At 42.3% G+C, this 24,282-nt stretch overlaps 1 protein-coding gene across 1 annotated transcript in view; it reads left to right on the top strand.

Annotated features, from left to right (window-relative positions):
• The window catches only part of LOC126235290 (RIB43A-like with coiled-coils protein 2), a 148,209-nt gene extending 124,546 nt beyond the window's left edge, over window positions 1-23,663 (top strand). Inside the window, exons 6-7 of the mRNA XM_049944016.1 lie at window positions 23,154-23,260; window positions 23,522-23,663. Of these exons, the coding sequence (XP_049799973.1) occupies window positions 23,154-23,260; window positions 23,522-23,663 (249 nt within the window). The remainder of the gene's footprint in view (window positions 1-23,153; window positions 23,261-23,521) is intronic.
• Window positions 23,664-24,282: the final 619 nt, after the last annotated feature.

Here is a 24,282-nt window from a genome sequence, read left to right as displayed (position 1 = left end):
TCTCCCAAGGCTGTCAGTAGTTCTAATGGAATGTTGTCTACTCCCGATGCCTTGTTTCGACTTAGGTCTTTCAGTGCTCTTGTCAAACTCTTCACGCAGTATCAAATCTCCTATTTCATCTTGATCTTCATTCTCTTACATTTTTATAATATTGTCCTCAAGAACATTGCCCTTGTATAGACCCTCTATATACTCCTTCCACCTTTCTGCTTTCCCTTCTTTGCTTAGAACAGGGTTTCCATCTGTGCTCCTGATATTCATGCAAGTGGTTCTCTTTTCTCCAAAGGTCTCTTTAATTTTCCTGTAGGCAGTATCTATCTTACCCCTAGTGATATGCACCTCTACGTCCTTAGATTTGTCCTCTAGCCATCCCTGCTTAGCCATTTTGCACTTCCTGTCGATCTCATTTTTGAGACGTTTGTATTCCTTTTTGCTAGCTTCATTTACTGCATTTCTATATTTTTTCCTTTCATCAATTAAATTCAATATCTCTTCTGTTACCCAAGGATTTCTATTAGCCCTTGGCTTTTTACCTACTTGATCGTCTGCTGCCTTCACTACTTCATCCCTCAGAGCTACCCATTCTTCTTCTACTGTATTTCTTTCCCCCGTTCTTGTCAATCATTCCATAATGCTCTCCCTGAAACTCTCTACAACGTCTGGTTCTTTCAGTTTATCCAGGTCCCATCTCCTCAAATTCCCACCATTCTGCAGTTTCTTCAGTTTTAATCTACAGTTCATAACCAATAGGTTGTGATCAGAGTCCACATCTGCCCTTGGAAATGTCTTACAATTTAAAACTTGGTTCCTGAATCTCTGTCTCACCATTATATAATCTATCTGGGACCTTCCAGTATCTCCAGGCTTCTTCCATGTATACAACCTTCTTTTATGATTCTTGAACCAAGTGTTAGCTATGATTAAGTTATGCTCTGTGCAAAATTCTACCAGGTGGCTTCCTCTTTCATTCCTTACTCCCATTCCATATTCACCTACTACGTTTCCTTCTCTTCCTTTTCCTACTATTGGTTCCAGTCACCCATGACTATTAAATTTTTGTCTCCCTTCACTATCTGAATAATTTCTTTTATCTCATCATACATTTCATCAATCTCTTCATCATCTGCGGAGCTAGTTGGCATATAGACTTTTACTGTTGTGGTAGGTGTGGGCTTCGTATCTATCTTGGCCACAATAATCGGTTCTCAATCTCTGGATATGATATCTTGTTCTCTTGATGGGCTGATTTTACCAGCACCAAACCCATTGATCACTTGCTGCTGCCGAGGGGAGCTCAAAGATCAAAATTAAACTAATGGAGTATGAAGTTCTGTATGCTTTCATTACAGCCTCTTCTTGGAAAGTTATATTCCAGAGTCTTTGTGTATGCTGTACTTTTACCACTTCTTCAACCACTGTCGAGGAACTATACACATCAAAAAAAGTTTTGCATCACATTCGTTCCAAGAGTTCCAGAACCTGTACAGAAAATTGGAATAGAGATCAACATGAACATCATTTCCACCCTTTTTATTGCTCATGAAAACCACACATTGCATTTTGTACCATCATACAGCAAGACCTTCAGAGGTGGTGGTCCAGATTGCTGTACACACCAGTACCTCTTATACCCAGTAGCACAAACTCTTGCATTTATGCATGCCGGTATTCATCATGGCACACTATCTACAAGTTCATCAAGGCTGTTAGTCCAGATTGTCCCACTCCTCAACGGCGATTTGGCGTAGATCCCTCAGAGTGGTTGGTGGGTCACGTTGTCCATAAGCAGCCCTTTTTCAATCCATCCCAGACATGTTCAATAGGGTTCATATGTGGAGAAGAAGCTGGCGACTCTAGTCGAGCAATGTTATTATCCTGAAGGAAGTCATTCACAAGATGTGCGCAATGGGGATGCAAATTGTCATCCATAAAGACGAATGCCTCGCCAATATGCTGCTGATATGGTTGCACTATCGGTCAGAGGATGGCATTCACTTATTGTACAGCCATTACAGTGCTTTCCATGACCACCAGCGGCATACATTGTGTTGTGACTTGGCAAGACAGCCAAGCCACTATGAGAGGAAGCCGAAAGGCACGCGTTTAAGCTCACACAGGTTGGCGTGAGGTCTGGAACAGTTAAAGGAGTTCAGTCTAGTAAAAAAGTACCTAGCTTCTGGAATACTTAACTTTAATCCATAATTGGTGAACATCGGTCTGACAGTACATGCATCACAAGATAAATAGCAAATGATAATGGCGCCTTGCTAGGTCGTAGCAAATGACGTAGCTGAAGGCTATGCTAACTATCGTCTCGGCAAATGAGAGCGTAATTTGTCAGTGAACCATCACAAGCAAAGTTGGCTGTACAACTGGGGCGAGTGCTAGGAAATCTCTCTAGACCTGCCGTGTGGCGGCGCTCGGTCTGCAATCACTGATAGTGGCGACACGCGGGTCCAGCGTATACTAACGGACCGCGGCCGATTTAAAGGCTACCACCTAGCAAGTGTGGTGTCTGGCGGTGACACCACATTCCTCCCCCGCAAATCGGCGGACGGTTGTGGCATAAGGCTTCTGCCCGCTGTGGAGAGGACCCCATGTTGACGTATGCGACAAGGTGGGGAGCCTAACAACAGGCGAGGCTGTGCCACCCGCACCCTGCCATTCGGTCCGAGGGGAGCTAGGAAACGCCCGAAAACCTAGTCCAGGGTGCACGCCAGCATGCGGTGTATGCGCCCGCAGAGAGACAGGAGGGGCCGAAGGGTTGACCTCCATCGGGTCGGGGCACCCGACGGGCGAAGACGACATATGGTCCGGAGCGGGCAAGAATTCCATGGCGGAGGACAACTGGTCACGGGAAGTGATCGGCGGCGCGTGACCCAGGGAGGCGCCCGGCGGTTGTAGCGACGCGTCCACTGCGTGCGTCGCCGGCGGGAGAACAGGCAGCAGCGGCGGTGGCTCGTTGCCATGGGGCAAAATGGAAGGCAGCGTCGGTAACACCTGGGACTGAGGCGAGCCAGTAGATGGGTCCCCAGGGCGCTGACCGGACGGCACCGTCGCTGAAAGCAGACGGGGAGTGGCAGATCTCATGCGACGACAGAGGCGCAGCTGATTGAGATGCCGACGCACCTCACCAGAGGCCCCCAAAACCAGATACATAGTGGCCGAGGCAGCGAAGCATGCGCCCTGCGAGCCAACGCCGTGAACTTCGATAGTTGCGGTAGTAGACCACGTCGCCTAGGGCAAAAGCAGGTGTCTGCCGCTGCACAGGAACCTGATGCGGTGGATGTAGCAAAGACATCAAGGTGCGATGAGGGCGACCGTGCAACAACTCAGCCGGCGAGCGACCATCTCGAGGCTGAGAGCGATACGAGGACAAAAAGAGCAATAACGCGTCCTCCCGAGAATGTGACTCTTTCAGCTTCAACATCTGTGACTTGAAAGTCCTGACCAATCGTTCAGCGGCACCGTTTGACTGTGGCGAAAACGGCACGGACGTCATATGTTGAATACCATTGGCCTTGCAGAATGACTGAAATTCTGCGGACATGAATTGCGGGCCATTGTCGGAAACAATAGTCTGTGGTAGAACTTCAATGCAAAAGATAGCGGATAACGCTTGGATGGTGGCAGATGACGTCGTGGAAGACATCCGGACAACAAGAGGGAAATTATTGAATGAATCTACCACAACCAACCATCGAGCATGGACCAGCAAAATCGATGTGTGAGCGGTGCCAAGGGGAAGTGGCTTTCGGCCATGCAAAGAATTTCCGCGGTGGTGCGGATTGTTGTTCAGCACACGCCATGCAAGAAGAGCACATATGCGTAATCGTAGCATCGATTCCGAACCAAGTACAGTGCTGACGAGCAAGTTGTTTCGTTCTCACTATACCCCAATGTCCTTGGTGGAGAAGCCGTAAGACAGAGGACTGTAACGAACGTGGGACCACGACCCTGGACTGATCATTATCGGAACGCAACAGCAAAACACCACGTCGTACAAAAAGTCTCTCCTTGTGAGCAAAAAATCGGCGAACCAACGGATCCTCGATCCGTGACCTTGACAAGGGCCATTGCGTGGCAACAAAACGCAAAACGGTAGCAAGGACAGGGTCAGCAGCTGTGGCTGTAGCTACACGACGAAAATCAATCGGAAACGATTCGACCACGTCATCAGTTTCCGCATCAATGAACATGCAAGCAAGTTCGGAAGGATTGAATGCTCTATCCTCAGCAACAGGCAAATGGGACAACGCATCGGCGTTTCCGTGCTTAGCAGTGGACCGATACAAGATATCGTAGCGGTACTGCGAGAGGAAAGTAGACCAGCGAATGAATTTCTGCGCTGTACGTGGAGGTACAGGCTTGGTCGGATGAAAAAGCGATGTCAAACGTTTGTGGTCTGTGATGATGGTAAAGTGACGACCATACAAGAAACCATGAAACTTAGTAACACCAAATACGAGAGCCAATGCTCCTTTCTCTATCTGTGAATAATTTCTTTGTGCAGACGAGAGCAATTTGGACGCAAAGGCAATAGGGTGATCGTGCGAACCATCTTTGTGCGCAAGCACAGCACCGATCCCGAAATCTGATGCATCCACCATCAACAGAAGGGGTTTCTGGGGATCGAATGGCGTAAGGCAAGTATTGGAAAGCAACGCCGATTTCAACTGGCGAAAGGCGCGTTCGCAGTCCGTCGTCCAGACGAACGGAACACCTTTATGGCGTAAGCGATGAAGCGAGCTGAAATGGAAGAGGCGTGGCGCACAAAGCAATGATAATAATTTATTTCTCTCAGCACACTCCGTAGCTGCTTCAAATTCTGCGGTGAAGGCAAGTCTTGTATGGCACGGATGTGCTCTGGACTGGGATGTATGCCTTGGGCATTGAGTACATGGCCCAGATAGGGAAAGTCACGAGCAAAAAACACACATTTGTCCTTCCCCAAGCGAAGACCATTTTGTCGCAAGACCTGAAATAATGTTCTGAGATTGGCTAAATGTTCTTCTTCCGTCTTTCCGGAGATCACAATATCGTCCAGATAGTTTGCTGCAGTAGGGACCGACGCACAAACAGTTTGTAGATATTGCTGAAACAATGCAGGGGTGGATGCACACCCGAATGGCAATCGTTTGAATTGGTACAAACCAAGATGCGTGTTAACCACCAAGACGCGCTGGGATTCTTCGTCCACCGGTATTTGCAAGTACGCATCTGCTAGGTCCAACTTCGAAAAATATTTACCCGGGCACAGTTTGTCAAAAAGATCTTCCAGGCGGGGTAAAGGAAAAGTTGCAGTCACTAGTTGGGGATTCACTGTTGCCTTGAAATCAACGCAAAGTCTCAATTTTCCGGAAGGCTTTTGCAAAATTACCAAGGGTGATGCCCAGAGAGAAGCCTACACACGTTCAATCACACCTTGTGATTCCAAATCGTTTAATGTTCTTGCGACCTCATCACGCAATGCGTGGGGAACATTGCGCGCTCCGAAAAATTTCGGTTGCGCGTTTACTTTCAGTTCCAAATGTCCTTCATAGTTCTTAGCGCAACCAAGGCCCGGTGCAAAAATGTCTGCAAATTCTTCATATAGACGAGAAACACTGGCTGAAGGCACAGTCTGGTTCACTGATAGGACCTGATTTAATATAGACAAGTTAAACAACTGAAATAAATCGAAACCAAACAAGTTCACTGCAGAAGAAGAACGAAGGACGTACAGTGACACAAGTTTTGTTTGTCCCTTGTATGTTGCAAGAAGGCTGCACTGTCCTAACACAGGGAGCCCGTGACCTGAATATGTAGTTAGCTTAACATTTGCGGCACGCAACAGAGGTGTGCCCGGCTGTTTTTACGTGTCATGATTGATCAGTGAAACTGCAGCTCCGGTATCGAGCTGGAATGCTATCCTTTGCCGTTTGTGTCCAAATCTACAAAAAGTTTATTGTCCTGCCGACAAGAGCGACTGTCTCGTGCAACGTGAACTGACACTGGTACAGAATCACTTGCGACTTGACGTGATTTCCGGCAACGTCGACGCACACTATTTGTGGGACTAACACAGTCACTGTTAGAGAGAGTGGCACTGAGCAGAGTGGCATGAACTATACGAATTTCCATGGGCGAAGTCTCGCGAGCCTGAATATCCTTCGTTCGATTCCGATTCCGGCGCGAAGCAAAGGGCCTGGAATGGTTTTAAGCGTCCGATCGGAGCTTTTTCTGGCAAACATTTTGAACATGTCCTTTTTTATTACAGAAAAAGCAAATAGCCCGGCGTGACGGGCAATTCTCATGCGAATGTCTAGTAGCACACCACGGGCATGATTTCACTGCATTTGCTTGCTGGCGCGGTACACGTGGCTGAGAGCCAGGCGGCTTTGGCGCGGCCGGGCGCGAGGACTGTTTACTATTCCGTGCAGCTCGCCCGGCGGGCCGGTTAACGTGACACACGGGTGGCGAAGTTTCAAATGATTCCTGAGCAAAGTCAGGCATGTCCTGCTGATCCAATATATCCATCACTTGTTGAAGGGAGGGATTGACTAGTTTCAAAATCTGTTCCCATATACGAACATCAGAAACATTCTGTGCAATTGCATCACGTACCATAGTATCGGAATAAGGGAGTCCACATGGACACTCAAAAGCACAATCCCTAGTAAGGCCTTGTAAGGTTTCAACCCACTCCCGATTAGTCTGTCCTGCCGTACGTTTGGTACGAAAGAAGGTATACCTTTTTGCAACTACATTGACTGATTCTTTGAAATATGCATATAATGCAGACAAAATTTCGTCGTAGGACAGAGTTGCTACGTCGCATCGGGGAAACAATTTGACTATCACACGGTACGTGGACACTCCTACACACGATAATAAGAAAGGCTGCCGCTCGTTACCTTGAATTCTGTAGGCGGCGAGATGGAATCCAAATTGGTGTGACCACTCCGTCCAGCTTTCCAGTGCCACATCAAAAGGACGAAAAGGTGGTGCAACTGCGTGTTGTGGCTGCGGTAGCGGTGGAGCGGCGGCGGTCACATCGTTTTGCATTGCACGTTGACCCTGGACGAGCTTTCCAAGGGCATCCAGTAAGGCCTGCGTCTGCTGATTCTGTAAGCGATAAAATTCGGACAGTACATCTGGAGATTGTGGCGAAGCCATTACACAAGTAAATCAGTCTGTATAGTTACAAACGCGAATTGGCTCATCGCCAAACTGTTGTGACTTGGCAAGACAGCCAAGCCACTATGAGAGGAAGCCGAAAGGCACGCGTTTAAGCTCACGCAGGTTGGCGTGAGGTCTGGAACAGTTAAAGGAGTTGAGTCTAGTAAAAAAGTACCTAGCTTCTCGAATACTTAACTTTAATCCATAATTGGTGAACATCAGTCTGACGGTACATGCATCACAAGATAAATAGCAAATGATAATGGCGCCTTGCTAGGTCGTAGCAAATGACGTAGCTGAAGGCTATGCTAACTATCGTCTCAGCAAATGAGAGCGTAATTTGTCAGTGAACCATCGCTAGCAAAGTCGGCTGTACAACTGGGGAGAGTGCTAGGAAGTCTCTCTAGACCTGCCGTGTGGTGGCGCTCGGTCTGCAATCACTGATAGTGGTGACACACGGGTCCGACGTATACTAACGGACCGCGGCCGATTTAAAGGCTACCACCTAGCAAGTGTGGTGTCTGGCAGTGACACCACACATTGGCCCCACATAATGCCACCCCAAAACATCAGGGAACTTCCACCTTGCTGCATTTGCTGGACAGTGTGTCTAAGGCGTTCAGCCTGACTGGGTTGCCTCCAAACATGTCTCCAATGATTGTCTGGTTGAAGGCATATGCGACACTCATCAATGAACAGAACATGATGCCAATCCTGAGCGGTCCATTCAGCATGTTTTGGGTCCATCTGTACTGCACTGCATGGTGTCGTGGTTGCAAAGGTGGACCTCACCATGGCCGTTGAGAGTGAAGTTGCACATCATGCAGACTATTGCACACAGTTTGAGTCTTAACACAACATCCTGTGGCTGCACAAGAGCATTATTCAACATGGTGGAATGAGCAAGGTGGCACAGTGGCTAGTACACTGGATTCGCATTCGGGAGGATGATGGTTCAATCCCGTATTCGGCCATCCTGATTTAGGTTTTCTGTGATTTCCCTAAATCACTCCAGGCAAATGCCAGGATGGTTCCTGTGAAAGGGCACAGCCGACTTCCTTCCCCGTTCCTCCTCCCCCAAACAGCCCCCCCTCGACATGGTGGTGGTGTTGTCAGGGTTTCTCTGAGCCATATTCCATGGGTAAAGGTCATCCACTGCAGTAGTAGCCCTTGGGTGGCCTGAGCGAGGCATGTCATCGACAGTTCTTGTCTCTCTGTATCTCATTCATATCCAAACAACCTTGGGTTTAGTGGCATCTCTGAACAGTCAAAGGAACTGTGTCTGTGATTCAACATCCACAGTCAATATTTATCTTCAGGAGTTCTGGGAACCGGGGCGATGCAAAACTTTTTTTGATTAGTTCATGTCTCCCCTAATCTGTGCCAAAAATGCTACTTTTTTATAAATGCTTGGCTATCTGGAATTCTGATTTTCATTTAAGGCCAAGCACTTGCATATACCATATATTTGAACAAAAATGACAAGAGAACCGATGCTCTCGTAAGCCTATGTGATTGTTCCATTTTACATCCCTACTAAGTGTTACATCCAGTTCACCAATTCCAACTGTGACTCACTGATGCTATATTTGTAGGACAATTTTTTTTGTGAAGTATACAGTTTCACATTTCTGAACATTCAAAGCAAGTTGCCAATCTTTCACCGCTTTAAAATCTTATCAAGATCTGACAGAATATTTATGTAGCGTCTTTCAAATAATACTTCATTAAAAATAACTGCATCATCCGCAGAAAGTCTGAGATTACTATTGATGTTGTCTGCAAGGTCATTAATATACTACATAAACAGCAAGGGTCCCAACACACTTCCCTGGGGCATACCCAAAGTTACTTCTACATCTGATGATGACTCTCCATCTAAGATACCATGCTGCATCCTCCCTACCAAAAAGTCCTGAATCTAGTCGCAAATTTCACTTGATACCCCATATAATCATACTTTTGACAATAAGTGTAGGTGTGGTACTGAGTCAAATGCTTTCTGGAAGTCAAGAAATACTGCATCCACCTGACTACCTTGATCCATGGCTTTCATGGTGTCATGTGAGAAAAGTCTTAGTTGGGTTTCACATGATCGGTGTTTTTGAAATCTACGGTGATCAGCATGGTAATTCTGTTCGATATACCTTGTTATGTTTGAGTTCAGAATATGTTCTAAGATTCTACAACAGATGAGTATCAAGGATATTGGACAGTCGTTTCATGGACCTCTTCTGCTATGCTTCTTGCAGGCAGGTGTGACCTGTAATTTCTTCCAGTGACTGGACACAGTTTTTGTTCAAGGGTATTATCATAGACTGTAGTTACCACAGGGGCTAACTCAACTGCAAATCGAGTGTAAAATCTGACAGGGATCCCACTGGACACTGGGGCTTTGTTCAGTTTTAATGATTTCAGAAGTTTCTCAATGCCACTGACAGTAATATCTATTTCACACATATTTTCAATGGTACAAGAATTGAGCTGGGGCACTTCCCCAGATTTTTCTTTGTAAAGGAAATACTGCTTTTGCCTAGCCTCTCTCAGTGTTATTCCCTTGTCTTATCCAGGGCTGATTGGACATTAACTTGTGTGTCAGTAACAGTCTTTATATAGACAAGAATTACTTTGAGTTTTGTGAAAGATCTTTTGACAATATTCTGCTGTGGTAGTCACTGAAGGCTTCACACGTTGGTCTCTTGACACCCAAAAGCTTTCCTTTCAGCATCTCTCTATCTATGGCCCTATGCTCTGATTTACATCTGTTATGCAATAGTCCCTGTTTTTTTTAGAAGTTGCTATACAGTGACTGTAAACCATGTAGGATCTCTTCCATCATAAAATGTTGTACGGAAACACCTCTATCCAGTGCATGGCCATTATTCTTTTACACTTGAGCCATAGTTATTCCACATGCTCATGTCCTAAGCTAAAAGTTTAAATTTTCTCATTCAGGTATGACGCTACTGCTTCTTTGACTAGTTTGCTAGACATATAAATCTTCCTACTTGTTTTAGTTGCCCTTTGTACTCTGGTACTCACTGCTATAATTGTCTCCTGGTCACAGATACCAGTGTCAGTGTGGACATTCTCAAAGAGGATGGGTAGTCTCCTCCAGTGATTGCAGGTAACTTATATACAAGCAAACTGATGTTTCCTCTAAAGCTTTTGGTTATATCAGGTGAGTGTGGTGCACAGTAGGACCCATTGTAATTTTATGCCCCCTTGATACTACATCTTGCCTAAACAATCTCACATACAGCTTCCCATTTCCATGTCCTTTGGATGTACACCTTCATTTCCATAAAGATCTGACTACTATCAACTTCAAGTTTTAACCAGCTTTCAGTGCCTAGTATTATGAAAGCTTCACTGCTTCTTAGGAGTGCTTCAAACTGTGGTACTTTGCTGGGAATGCATCAGCAGTTAACCTCTAGGATTTTAATAATATCACCTGTTGGAGTCACTTCTTTAGACCATACACTGATACTTACAGATTTTCAACAAGTATTATTATCTAGAGTGGATGGAGAGTCACCTAATCATGCAGTCAGCTACCTGCGTAGCACACACCTGATCCATTTATGGGACCCTACAATTCTAAAACCTACAGCGCAAGTTTGGGAAGTCACAGCCTAGCTTGTCACAGAATCTTCAGTCTCTGGTTCATGCCATCCACTCAACTCAGAACCAGGGGCCACAACCTGTTCTGGGGACAATTCTGCATATTGTGAGTTTCACTGAAACTCCTTGAGCAAGGCTAGTGTTCTCAGCCTTCTCTGTTAGTCACTGGCATGATCCAAGTATGACCTGAGATCCGTGATGACAGGCATAGCTCATTCCAGCATGTAGTTCGAATCTACAGTTGGTGGCACCCTGTTCCTTAAATGGCTGCTGGAATAGCCTCTTCAACATGTCTCCTGGCACACACACACTGAGTGCACCTAGTGTTCCTTCCCATCTCTTGCTGCCATCTCTGTGTGGGGTACAATTATTTACCACCGATTTGAACTGCTAATGACTAATAGATCCTACCCCTTTGCATTCACCGCCAGTTGACACAGGACACAGCAGGTTTCCCATCAGATGAGGCGAGTCTCATTGGCTCAGCTTCAGTGTCAGTGGAAGACAGCACCTCGAACCAGTTGGTTAGTTGGATGGTGCAATATCCTGAGTTGTCCCTGGTCTCTGTCTCCCCTACACAGGACACCTGGACTTAACCATTGACACACCACTCTCAGTCATGTGCATGAGTAATGATCAGACTTGTATTTCCTGCAAAAAAGACAGTATCCACAGGAGAGGATAGTACTTGAGGTATCTTTGGTATCTCTGGTACAATGTCATCGTAGACCTCCCAACAGTCCCATTTGCAAGAGCACCCGATTGTTTGATAATAGTCAAATGGCTCTGAGCACTATGGGTCTTAACATCTATGGTCATCAGTCCTGATAATAGTCAGGGTGATTTCTATCTGCTTACAAATGACAACAAATTCATCCCCTGCCTGAAAACAGCTACCATGCCTCAGCCCTCCACTGCCTGCCATTCTGATATCATAGCCACCCCTCCATCCCTAGGGACTGGCTACAGATGTAATTATTTTTGGGATCTCTGTAACAGTTGAGTTGGCCAAACTGAAGATTGCAAGTGGATCCACTTGTTTATCCTTGTGATTTATGCTACTGTTCATTTCAGTTGGTGGCAAATTTTGAATCTAACATATCATGTCTCACAGTTACTGTCATCCAGATGTTGAATATTTTGTCTTCAAGTTTATTCATTTCATGCTTAATAATACCTTAAAATTGTTTTCATCTTGTTTGTGGAATTTTATAATTTTTGTGTGTAGTACAATCTTCTATATTTTTGATGAATGGTTAAAATTTTGCAGTATTACTTCTTTGTATCTTTAAATCTGAATTTAAGCTAGCCATCTACCTTAAATAAAGGTTTCACTTCCTGCTGAAAAAAATTTTGATCCCAGATGTTAGCCGCCCTTCCTCTTAGTTTCTAATATAACTTTCCTGTACTTGTAGTAGAGAATGCAGAGTTGCATGAATATTTTTCAGAAATAATTAAATTTATTATCTATTGTGTGCTCATCATAAGTTTATTTCCATTGTTCATTCAGTAAATTCTCTCTGAATAGTGTGACTGTGTCCACATTTAGGGATCTATGAAGCTGCATTGTTCTCTTCTTAACTAATATTCATTGTCCGGGAAGAGTTGTTGCTGCTGCTTAATAATTTTGGTGAGACAGAATATTTATTATGAGCCTCACTTTTATTTCTTGTAAGACTGCTGGATTTAGCAATAAATGATCAACTGCTGTTGCACTATGTTCTTTTATTCTTGTCAATATTGTTTCTGTGGGTAACAGATAAGCCAATATCAATAACTCTAGCTACCCACATTGGATTGTTTAAATGGTGCACAATGAAGGAATTACCCGAATGGGACAGAAATTAGTAGATGTGATGTACATGTATACACAAACAAATTATTATAATTTCAGAAAAATTGGATGATTTATTCAAGAAAAATACCTTTACAAATTGAGCACATCAGTAATGTGTTGCTCCATGCCTGGCTCTTATGCAAGCAGTTATATGGCTTGGCATTGTTTGACAAAGTTGTTGTATGTCCTCAAGAGGGATATAGAGCAAAATCCAGCACATTAGATCATCAAAATCCCAAGCTGGTTGGAGGGCCATGCCCGTAATGCTCCAAACTTTCTCAATCGTGGAAAGATCTGATGACCTTGCTGGCCAAGCATGAAAACAAGCTGTAGGAATGCTCAACATGTGTGGGTGAGGATTAGCTTCCTGAAATGTAAGCCCAGGATGGCTTGCTATTAATGGTAACAAAACAGGACACAGAATATTGTTGATGCACTGCTGTTCTGTAAGGGTGCCACAGATATGAAAGCCCAGTTCATCACTCCTGGCTGTGGGCTGTAAGATTGGCGACAGTCAAGTTAGTATCTCACCACTGTCCGGGGTGTCTCCAGACGTCTTCACTGGTCATCAGGACTCAGTTCAAAGCTAGACTCATCACCGAAGAAAATTCTACTCCAGTCAATGAGATTCCAGGCCAAAGGTGTTTCAGGTAAGAGTTTCTTCTGCTTGTCTTTGTGCTTGCAAAGCCCTGTGTTGGCCAGCAATGTTGTGGATCTTCCCTCAATTGACAATGTTTGGAGCCTTGTGGGCAGCACATTACAACAAGCTCAGGATTTTGATGCTCTAACATGCCAACTGGACTGAATTTGGCATGATATCCCTCAGGAAGACATCGAACGAATCTATCAATTATTACCAATCCGAATAACTGCTTGTATAAGGACCAGACGTTGACCAATGCATTACTGACTTTCTCAATTTGTTAATCTCTTATCCTTCAATAAATCATCCAATTTTTCTGAAACTAATCATTTGTTTGTTTACATTACATCTACTGATTTACGTGCCATTTGGATAATTTCTTCACAGTAAGTCATCATTTTTTATTTCTTTTTTCTTTTTAAAAATGTATAATGCCTTTCTAGTTATATCTTTTAAATCTGATTAATACTCTCTCTAACGGCCTGGTGAAGTTAAAAATCCAGCCACTTTCACTTCATCATTTGTAATCGTTAAAATACTATGATTAAAAAAGTTGATAAGTACTACAAAAGCAAATATATTTTCCTACCAGTGCACTTTTAAAGCAACTGCTTCCACTCCGGTAACCAGCAATAACATCACCACCAAAGTAAAGACATAAACAGAAAAAAACAGGTTTGAAAATTCTCTCTCCATATTTCAGTAGTGTCAGTCATCACCAAAGATAATCTATCATAAAGAAGCCATAGATTATGAAATTTACTAGAAGGGAACAACCAATCCCTCCTCTCCTCCAACCCCCCCCCCTCCTTTTACAACTGCTGTATGCTTACACTCTCTGCAGCAAAATAATTTGGCACACAAAGACAAGTCTTACTGATGAAATAGTTTCCATACTCAAATTCTGAATATGGAGCACAATACACTCTTCAGTACTACTATGCCAATCATCTCTCAGTATGCACTCCCATCCTTGCTGACCCTGTAGAAGTGGATAATGATTTGCAGTCTGTAGATTAATTCTCAGTCTGGATAGCAGATTGAACAGTGGCCAAAGCAGACACAAGCACAGCACTTCTCTAGAGTGACTACCACTGCCATCACAAAGTCATTGTCAAGATGGGCAGCTGGGTTTAAGGTTTCAAAAATGATGAATTTTACATCATTATTCTTTGTGAGCACTGCATGTGGCAATGTTCACAGCTCATGACACAACACCTGGCCACAATAAAATCCATTATGCCATGTTGCAGCACTTCACAGAAGCTGATAATGAAATTCTTGTACACATGTTCAGCTGCATTTGTGTGACAGGAGATGTCACTGACTTTTGAAGTTTTACACCCTGAATGCCCCTCCTGACACCAGGGAAAGACCATACGTAGCCCCAGTAGTTGTCTTAGTGTTACTTTCGCCATCTGCATCACAAAGGCTGTGGAGCACATGAACAGCTGTCTTGTTTGCCTTTTTCAATTCACATGATTCCCATAGTCTCTTCCAGTACAGTTTCAGGAAGTATCATTCCACCACTGATCTCTTAACCTTACTGGAGACTGCAACCTTGTGTGTACCTTTTTTTGAATCTCGATCTAATGATATCCCTTGGAGACACAATACCCTCAGACTGCTCTGCCAGTGGAGCTTCTGTGGACATCTCATTTTGATACAGTTCTTCTAGTAACATTTTTACTTCAGATACTGATTTCGGAAAGTCAAGTTGGAGAGGTTGGGGCTGAATAGTGGCCCTCAGAGCAGTACCCTGAGTGTTGCAACCCTTGCTGTCACATGCTGTGTGCATTCAATTTTACCATTCAAGATGCATTTATGGTTTACCAAAGCTAGTTATGAGGGACAACATTCTGAAGATGAATGATTGGAGTGGTTCTTGAGCTTCTTATTTGACAGAAGTTATGCTTGCTGCTTAATTTTAGCAATCTGAAGACAAGAACCTTTAAGTTCTTTAACTCCTTAAAATGACAATGTCGTAAGTGTTGCACGGCTGATAAGTGTGTCTGAGTCAATTATATAAGGCATTCCTGTAATCCCTGCCAAATTATAAGTACCACATGCATGGATAAAGAAAGCCATTGTATCACACTTAGCACCTGGGAAAAGGAATTCATTCCCAGCACCTGGGAAAATAAATATCATGTAGCTCTAGGGATGAACTGAATTTTAGTTCTTACTCATGTATAGAGTTACTGGATTCTCAAGAGGCCCAGGATTATGACTGATTTCTTTGGTTTTGAAAGAGAGAGAACTCCAGATCACATTTTTAAATTAGCCTTTTGTATCATCTTATGCCAGTAAAGTGATTATACGCTAGTTTACATGAAATTACTGAACATCCACTATGTGCTCAAAAGTATCCAGACACCCCCAAAAACATACATTATCCTATTAGGTATACTCTGCTGCCACCTACTGCCAGATACTCCCTATCAGCAACCTCAGTAGTCATTAGGCATCGTGAGAGAGCAGAATGGGGTGCTCCGCAGAACTCACAGACTTCGAACGTGGTCAGGTGATTAAGTGTCACTCCTAAACATCCCTAGGTTCACTATTTCCAATGTGATACTCAAGTTGAAACATGAAGGGACACGTACAGCACAAAAGCATACAGGTGGACCTTGTCTGTTGACTGACAGAGACCACCAACAGTTGAAGAGGGTCATAATGTGTAATACGCAGACATCTATCTAGACCATCACACAGGAATTCCAAACAGCATCAGGATCCACTGCAAGTACTATGACAGTTAGGCAGGAGGTGAGAAAACTTGGATTTCATGGTCGAGCAGCTGCTCATAAGCCACACATCATGCCAGTAAATGTCAAACAACACCTCGCTTGGTGTAAGGAGCGTGAACACTGGATGATTGAACAGTGAAAAAATGTTGTGTGGAGTGAGAATCACAGTACACAATGTGGCAGTCTAATGGCACAGTGGGTATGGCGAATGCCCGGTGAACGTCATCTGCCTGTGTGTGCAGTGCCAACAGTAAAATTCAGAGGCGGTGGTGTTATGATGTGGTCGTGTTTTTCATGGAGGGGGCTTGCACCCCTTGTTGTTTTGTGTGGCACTATCACAGCACACATTGATGTTTTAAGCACCTTCTTGCTTCCCACTGTGGAAGAACAATTCGGGGATGGCAATTGCATCATCCAACACGATCAAGTACCTGTTCATAATGCATGGCTTGTGGCAGAGTGGTTACATGACATTAACATCCCTGTAATGGACTGGCCTGCACAGTCCTGACCTGAATCCAGTAGAACACCTTTGGGATGTTTTGGAATGCCGACTTCGTGCCAGGCCTCACCAACCGACATCAATATCACTACTCAGTGCAGCACTCAGTGAAGAATGGGCTGCCATTCCCCAAGAAACCTTCCAGCATCTGACTGAACTATGTCTGCAAGAGTGGAAGCTGTTATCAATGCTAAGGGTGGGCCAACACCATACTGAATTCCAGCATTACCAATGGAGGGCGCCACGAACTTGTAAGTCATTTTCAGCCAGGTGTCCGGATACTTTCGATCACACAGAGTATTCAGCACTACAAACATATGACTAAAATCATGGAGAAGCTGTGGCATGTTGAAGTTACTTAATTTCTAATGTGCTCCAATTCTCAGAGACTACTTATTTGAGACAACAAACTGGAGCATGCAGCAGTCAAGGAGACATGAACAGTACCTACAGCAGTGTTGTCCAAGTCCACCTACATACATTAATCTTACTCCTGAGCTTTTTTTGGGGTGGGGAGGGGTGTGTTTATAATGGTTTCAAATGAGTGACATAATTAAGGCAAGGTGAACTGTTTTTGACTTGTTTCTGAATTTGGTATTACTCTTCTGACACACAGTTTCCTTTGAAATAAGCGAACATGCCACTAACTGGTGGTTGAGGCGTAAATTATCTGAATTTCATTTACATCTGCATGCATACTCTGCAAACTACTTCATAGAATACTTAGCATGGTACAACACATTAGGCTTTCTTCCCATTCCAACCTCGAATGGAATGGGGAAGAATGGCTTTAAACCTCTGTAATGCTCTAATTAGTCTAATTTTGTCTTCACGGTCATTACAGAAGCAATACACAGCACACTGAAGAATATCTCTGGATTCTTCCCTTACATGTTCAAGGAATGATTTGTCTCTGTCTTCAACTCATATATTTCAACATCTACATGAATCTCTCTCGAGATACTCAAGCCTGCCACCATTTGTGCTGCCCTTCTGTGTACACACTCAGTATCCCCTGTTGTTCTATTTTGTGTGGCTTCCACACATTTGAGCAGTATTCTAAGATAGGATGCAAAGTGACTTCTAAGCAAACCACTCTATAAACTGCTGATACCTGCCTTACCTATGACTGAGCCAAGGTGATTATTCCACTTCATATCCCTACTAATTGTTACACTCAGGTACGTGTATGAGATGACAAATTCTAATTTTAAATTACTAATATTCTAGTTAATAGTGTAAATTTACATTATCATACACTAAAAGCAAGTTGCAAATCTTTGCACAACTTTAAATAATACAAAATCTTTTCTGACAGTACTTCATTATAGATAACTGCATCATCTGCAAAAAGCTTGATGTTGCTATTAATATTGTCTGCCAGGTCATTATCACACAATATGAATAACGAGTGTCCCAACACACTTTCTTAGGGCATACTTAATGTTACTTCCACGTCTGTCGATGACTCTCCATCCCAGATAACATGCTGTGTCCTCCTTACCAAGAATCCCTCAATCCAATCATAAACTCTCTTTGATACCCAATATAATACTTTTTATTATTATTTATTTAGATTTCTGTCAAAGTTTCATATAATTTCTTGGTAGTAACTAGTTTTGAATGTTAATGTTCATTCTCGAAGCATTGCCTATGTTTCAATTGTGTGTAACAGCATAATTCCAGTGATACACATACACATACTCTAAAGGGTTTATAAAACAGATCTACATGAGAAATGTGGTATGAAAATAATACAATAATACTTGAAATACAGACAAAACTTTGAGAATGAAAGTTAGTATTCAAAACCAGGCACCACCAAGGAGTTGTACACAACTGTGACAAGAGCCTGAATAAACTGAATAAATAATAATAAAAACTGAGTTTGTGGTTATTTTATCAACAGAATGTTGGAATTACATAAATCATACTTTTGTTAATGATCATTGGCATGATACAGAGTCAAATGCTATTCAGAAGTTATGAAATACTGCCTTGATCTATATACACTTGTGAAGCTTAATATTTAGAAAGTGGTCAAAGATAACTATTAATAGCCAAAGAAAAGTAGTAAAGAAAATTTTTGGACTTTTCAATGATGAAAATAACGTGGAATAGATGATTAAAAAATTGAAGGATTAAGGGAGTTGTACAAAAACTGTACCCATCATTGAAGTGCTAAAGAAGAGAAGGTTGAACTGGGCAGGTCACACAGCAAAAATGATGATGAATAGTGTGGTGCCCCGTTGTATCTTCTCTAAAACTTAGAGCCGCACTCCTTGGACTATCAGTGTGAACTTACTTGAATGCCGGATACAGGCACGGCTTCCTCGCAACTCCGGCGTCTTCTGCTTGCATCGAACTCTTCTCCGAAGATTCTATATTCTGAAGAAGGGGAAAATTCATCTACTATTCCAAAATCCTATTATCTAGTCCAAATAAAGACTCTCTAAATATTCAGTTACTGTTAACATATTCTATATTCAAAATTCAATACACCATTTCACTGCTACACCATTTCACTGCCCACACTTTCTTAGGGCATTCGCACACGACTGAATTCAACCAAATTAAAGAACATTTTTTCTCAACGATACAATACTAATATACATGACCGTCTGCTTGAGACCAAGTCACTATTAATAATAATCTTTTTTTTTTTTTTTTTTCTTCCGTTCTCTCTCCAGAACACACAACAATCACCAACGTTTTTCGTGCATGAAATTCATCCACAGAATTCTGGGCCAGAAGTTTTTCTTTTCTCGTTGCTGCAACTGAGCGCATCACTTGTTAGCCCGGTTTTGCTCTTCTTTCTCGGTTAGCCTGCACAAATAATGTTCTGCGGCAGTGTGTATCTGTTTATGCTACAACCCACTTCAAAATAATGTGTGTTCGAAGCGGCTGGAACACAAGTGACTCCAGATTTTCATAAAATTCTTGGGGCACTACAATAGACTATCTAGAACAGAATTATGTAGAACAATTGATGGAACGATAAGAAGAGGAAGACACAGAATTATGTGACAAGATGACTTGCAGGACGACACAGCTAGAATGAACATCAGTGCCAAATGGACAAACAGTGCACTCAACAGCAAGAAATGGAAGAGGCTCGTGGAGCAGGCATATGTTCAATAAGGCCCTTACCTCATGTAAAGTAAAGCAATGTAATAACAACCACATGGTTACCAGTACGTTTCAGTATGGGCATTCTCAAACAGGTCAGATACGAGTGGGCTCCTGAACTATCTGTTCCAAGTACTTTTAAGAGAAGGCATTCAGGATGTCTTGTCACACACATCATTTACAAACCTGTAATTTTTCCATTTTTGGATGCTTGAAGTCTCCTTCAATTATGACATCATGATTGGGGTATGTTCATACTAGCAAACTGAAGTTTTCTCTAAAGATCTTAGTTACACCCACAAGTGAGTACGATTGTCAATATAAACATTCAAATACTGGTTTATGTCCACTGGGTCTTGACCGAATCATTTCACACACAGCTTCAGTTTCTATTTTGGTGGATTTGAATTTCTTGTCTACTTCAACAAATACACCAGCTCCATTTCCTGTTAGCTGATCCATTTGAAAAATATTTAGACTGACCCAAAAATCTCACTGCTGTCAGTTTTGGGCTTTAGCTATATTACTGTTTCTAATACTATATGAGCTCCACCATCTTTTTAAAAATGCTTCAAACTCTGGGACTTTGTTATGAATGCTTTGGCAGTTTATCACTAGGATTTAAATTGTTTCGTGCTCTTTCTTTGAATCTAACCCTAATACCTTAGGGTCTCCTACAGCTACTGTTGTCTTGAATTGATGGAGAGTTTCTAAAGTTAAAAGAAATTTTGGGTGTACTCCACACATGATCAGCCACCTGGGTAGCAGCCCCTACTGTGTAGTGCACGTGTGATCTACACTATGTGATCAAAAGTATCTGGACACATGGTTGAAAATGAATTACAAGTTCATGGTGCCCTCCATCGGTAATTCTGGAATTCAGTATGGCGTTGGCCCACCCTTAACCTAGATGACAGCTTCCACTCTTGTAGGTTTCTTGGGGAATGGCGGCTCATTCTTAACAGAGTGCTGCACTGAGGAGAGGCCTGAGGCCTGGCATGAAGTCGGCGTTCCAAAACATCCCAAAGGTGTTCTACAGGATTCAGGTCAGGACCCTGCCCAGGCCAGTCCATTACAGTGATGTTATTGTCATGTAATCACTCCACCACAGGACGTGCATTATGAACAGGTCCTTGATCGTGTTGAAAGATGCAATCCCCATTCCTGAATTGCTCTTCAACAGTGAGAAGCAGTAAGGTGCTTAAAACACCCGTGTTTGCCTGTCCTGTGTAGTGCCACACAAAACAACAAGGGGTGCAAGCCCCCTCCATGAAAAACATGACCTCACCGTAACACCACCATCTTCGAATTTTACTCTTGGCACTCCAACATGCTGGCAGTTGACATTCACCGGGCATTCACCAGACCCACACCCTGCCATCAGATAGCCACATTTTGTATCGTGACTTGTCACCCCACATAACATTTTTCAACTGCTCAGTTGTCTAGTGGTCACGCTCCTTACACCAAGTAAGGCATCGTTCGGCATTTACTGGCGCGATGTGTAGGTTATGAGCAGCTGCTCGACCATAAAATCCAAGTTTTCTCACCTCCCTCCAAACTGTGGTAATATTTGTAGTGGATCCTGATGCAGTTTGGAATTCCTGTGTGACTGTCTGGATACATACTTGCCTATTACATATTACGACCCTCTTCAACTGTCGGCTGTCTCTGTCAGTCAACAGACAAGGTTGGCCTGTAGGCTTTTGTGCTGTGCGTGTTTCCACTTCACTATCACATCAGAAACAATGGACCTAGGGATGTTTAGGAGTGCGGAAATGTCACATGCAGACATATGACGCAAGTGACACCCAGTCACCTGACCATGTTCGAAGTCCGTGAGTTCTGCGGAGTGCACCTTCTGCTCTCTCACGATGTCTAACGACTACTGAGGTCACTGATATGGAGCACCTGGCAGTATGTGGCAGCACAATGCACCTAATATGAAGAACGTATGTTTTTTGGGGTGTCCGGATACTTTTGATCACATAGTGTATTTAGGAGGCCGCTACAATTCTCAATCCTGGGGTGCACTTGATTCTCAAGAGACAGAAAGCACTAGTAAGAGAGCAAATTTTTTAAAAAGTTGATACTTAAAGACAAAAGTACTATAAAAATTGTGCGTGTGTTCTTACATATTTTTTGTTCATCTGCTATTCTCACATTTTTCTTTCTTTTCATTTGAATTCTGTTGGCAATGGAATAATAATCACATGCTCTCTTTATGAATTCTTAAAGTTTACACAGCAGTGACACAGAGTCTTGGCATTATTATTGACACTTTAATGTATAACCTTGAGTTGCATACACAGATTGGTTAACAGATTAAACTGACTTTTCCTATCACTATTACAACTATCTGCATATATCTTACTTTTCTCATTGATTATTACTGTGCAACTTCCTTTTAGTACTATCCCCACTCTATGGGAGTATCAATGTGTCTTAATTATGTCTCAACTCTCTGTTTCACTTGGAAACTCTAATACTGAACACAGACACATCACTACCACCACATTTCAAGAAAGTGAATGTACAAAGTGTAGGAAATATGAAGGCCTTGTTTCAATAGTGGTACACCTCCAGTTTTGTTCATTTTGAGATACTGAGGCTTAAATGTAACTGAGTGATAACAACAGAAAAAAAACTGCAATCCCTTGCAATAAATTATGGATTGCAGCATTTCAGGCATTTGTCAGAGAATTGCCATCACTCAATTATGTTTAAACCTCAGTGTCTTGTAACAAAACTGGAGTTGTCTACTGTTGAAAGAAGGCCGTCATACAACAGAACTCCCTCCCCCATATTAATAGAGACCCATTCCATTGCACCTAATTCTCAGTGTGTTGAGAAATTTCCCTGTTCAGTCACCCATCACAGCCCTGCCTATAAAATTGTATCCTTGTATTTTATCATGGACAAGAAATGGCAGAATAAGCCAGCTGATGTAATTTGATCTTGTGTGAGGTTTTTAATCATCCAGTACATGCTGTGCTTCTGATAGTCCTATGTACCTGTAATCACCTCACCTCACAAAGAACAATTTTGACATTTTTGAATGTTTTTCATGCATTTTGTCAGTGTTGGACACCTACTGATTCTCACTATTTCATCCACTTTCTTCAACAACTTAAAACAATAACTCTGGATAATCTTCCATTTTTTACCGTCTTCATTACTACTTCATTTTTGAAATTGCTGTCATTTTTCTCTGTTTTACATATCCATAACAGAAATGAGTCACTGTTTAACATCACCAGTTGCTTTCCCTTTCTGAACAGGAAACTAATCACAGTATGGTGTTAATACAGTCTGTGGATTCAGAATAAACACAACCAATTCAAATTCACTTTCTGAGAACAATAATACCAAAACTGACCTATGATTATTAGAAGCATGTCACAATGACAATAGGAACAGAAAGACCAATGAAAGATCGCTTTTCTTTCATTACTTCTAAATTTTACAATTAACTTTTACCAAAAATGTAATATTTCGATGTTGCAGTTGCATAGGGAGGCAGAAGCTCGACGAAAGCGAGAGTGGGATGAAATGATAATGTCAACTACAAGACATGCAGAAATGATGAGCAGAGACAGAATACGCAAACAGAAGTAAGTTCCTGCAGTATACTGCAATCTCCTATTGATATTTAGACAATAGACATTTTGTATAAAATACATAACAGCCACCCTAGTACACAATGATAGTTTGTAGAATGAAGGAGCAATAATAAATATGGAGACATCAAACAAAAACATTAGTTACTAGTAATGTAAATTTAAAGTTGTAATGAAACTAAATTCAAATTTTCAGTTGTTTTATCTGCTATAAAGAGAGGATTTATCTGTTACTGTTTCTTCCATTTTTACCAGGGAACTTGACCGACAACTTTTAGAGCAAAACAAATTGCTCGCTGAAGAACAAAAAGCACATCAACAATATCTACAAAAATTTGTCTTCACAAATGAGCTGTCTGAAGAATACTACAATCAGTTCAATAGATCTACACGGTAAATTTAAACCGATTTATGTAATGTATCATGCTCTGTGCGAATGATTGCTTGTGAATTTTGTGCCGAGTGCTTTCGTGACCAGTGTGCATACAGATGATACAGTTCTTCTCCATGGGGCTATCATTTTCAATTTATGTTGTAATCAGTAATAAAATTCTAATAAATTTATGTAAGTTCACTTTAAATTCATCTTTCCGATAATTAATGATTTGTTTTTACACGTTTTATAGGTCATCTCACAAGGAAAACGTAGGCACCTTCTGACATTATGAACACTTCCCGCATATCCCCACTTCACAATTATTAATTTCATTTCCTTTATTTTGTGGTGTGCTATGCATGTTTTTTTTTTTTTTTAATTATTTTCTGCGTAGTAGAACTATCTAATAGCTATTCTACATTTCTGAGACAGTATGACAGCTGCTGCATATCCAGTGGTAGATTATAGTTGCCTGCTGACCAATGGTGTCTCAGTTATACTACCTTCAAGTGTACCACTTTACCACTTACAAATTAACTGATCTGTTTACCTTTCCTTTTACTCTTTCAGATGCCACAAGATTTAGCATTTAAAAGAACCTGCAGTATAATTTCCACACTAAAGGATATTATGGACTGAT

This window comes from Schistocerca nitens, chromosome 2, assembly GCF_023898315.1.
Source record: "Schistocerca nitens isolate TAMUIC-IGC-003100 chromosome 2, iqSchNite1.1, whole genome shotgun sequence".
Lineage (NCBI taxonomy): Eukaryota > Metazoa > Arthropoda > Insecta > Orthoptera > Acrididae > Schistocerca > Schistocerca nitens.
This window is presented reverse-complemented; position numbering and strand designations above follow the sequence as displayed.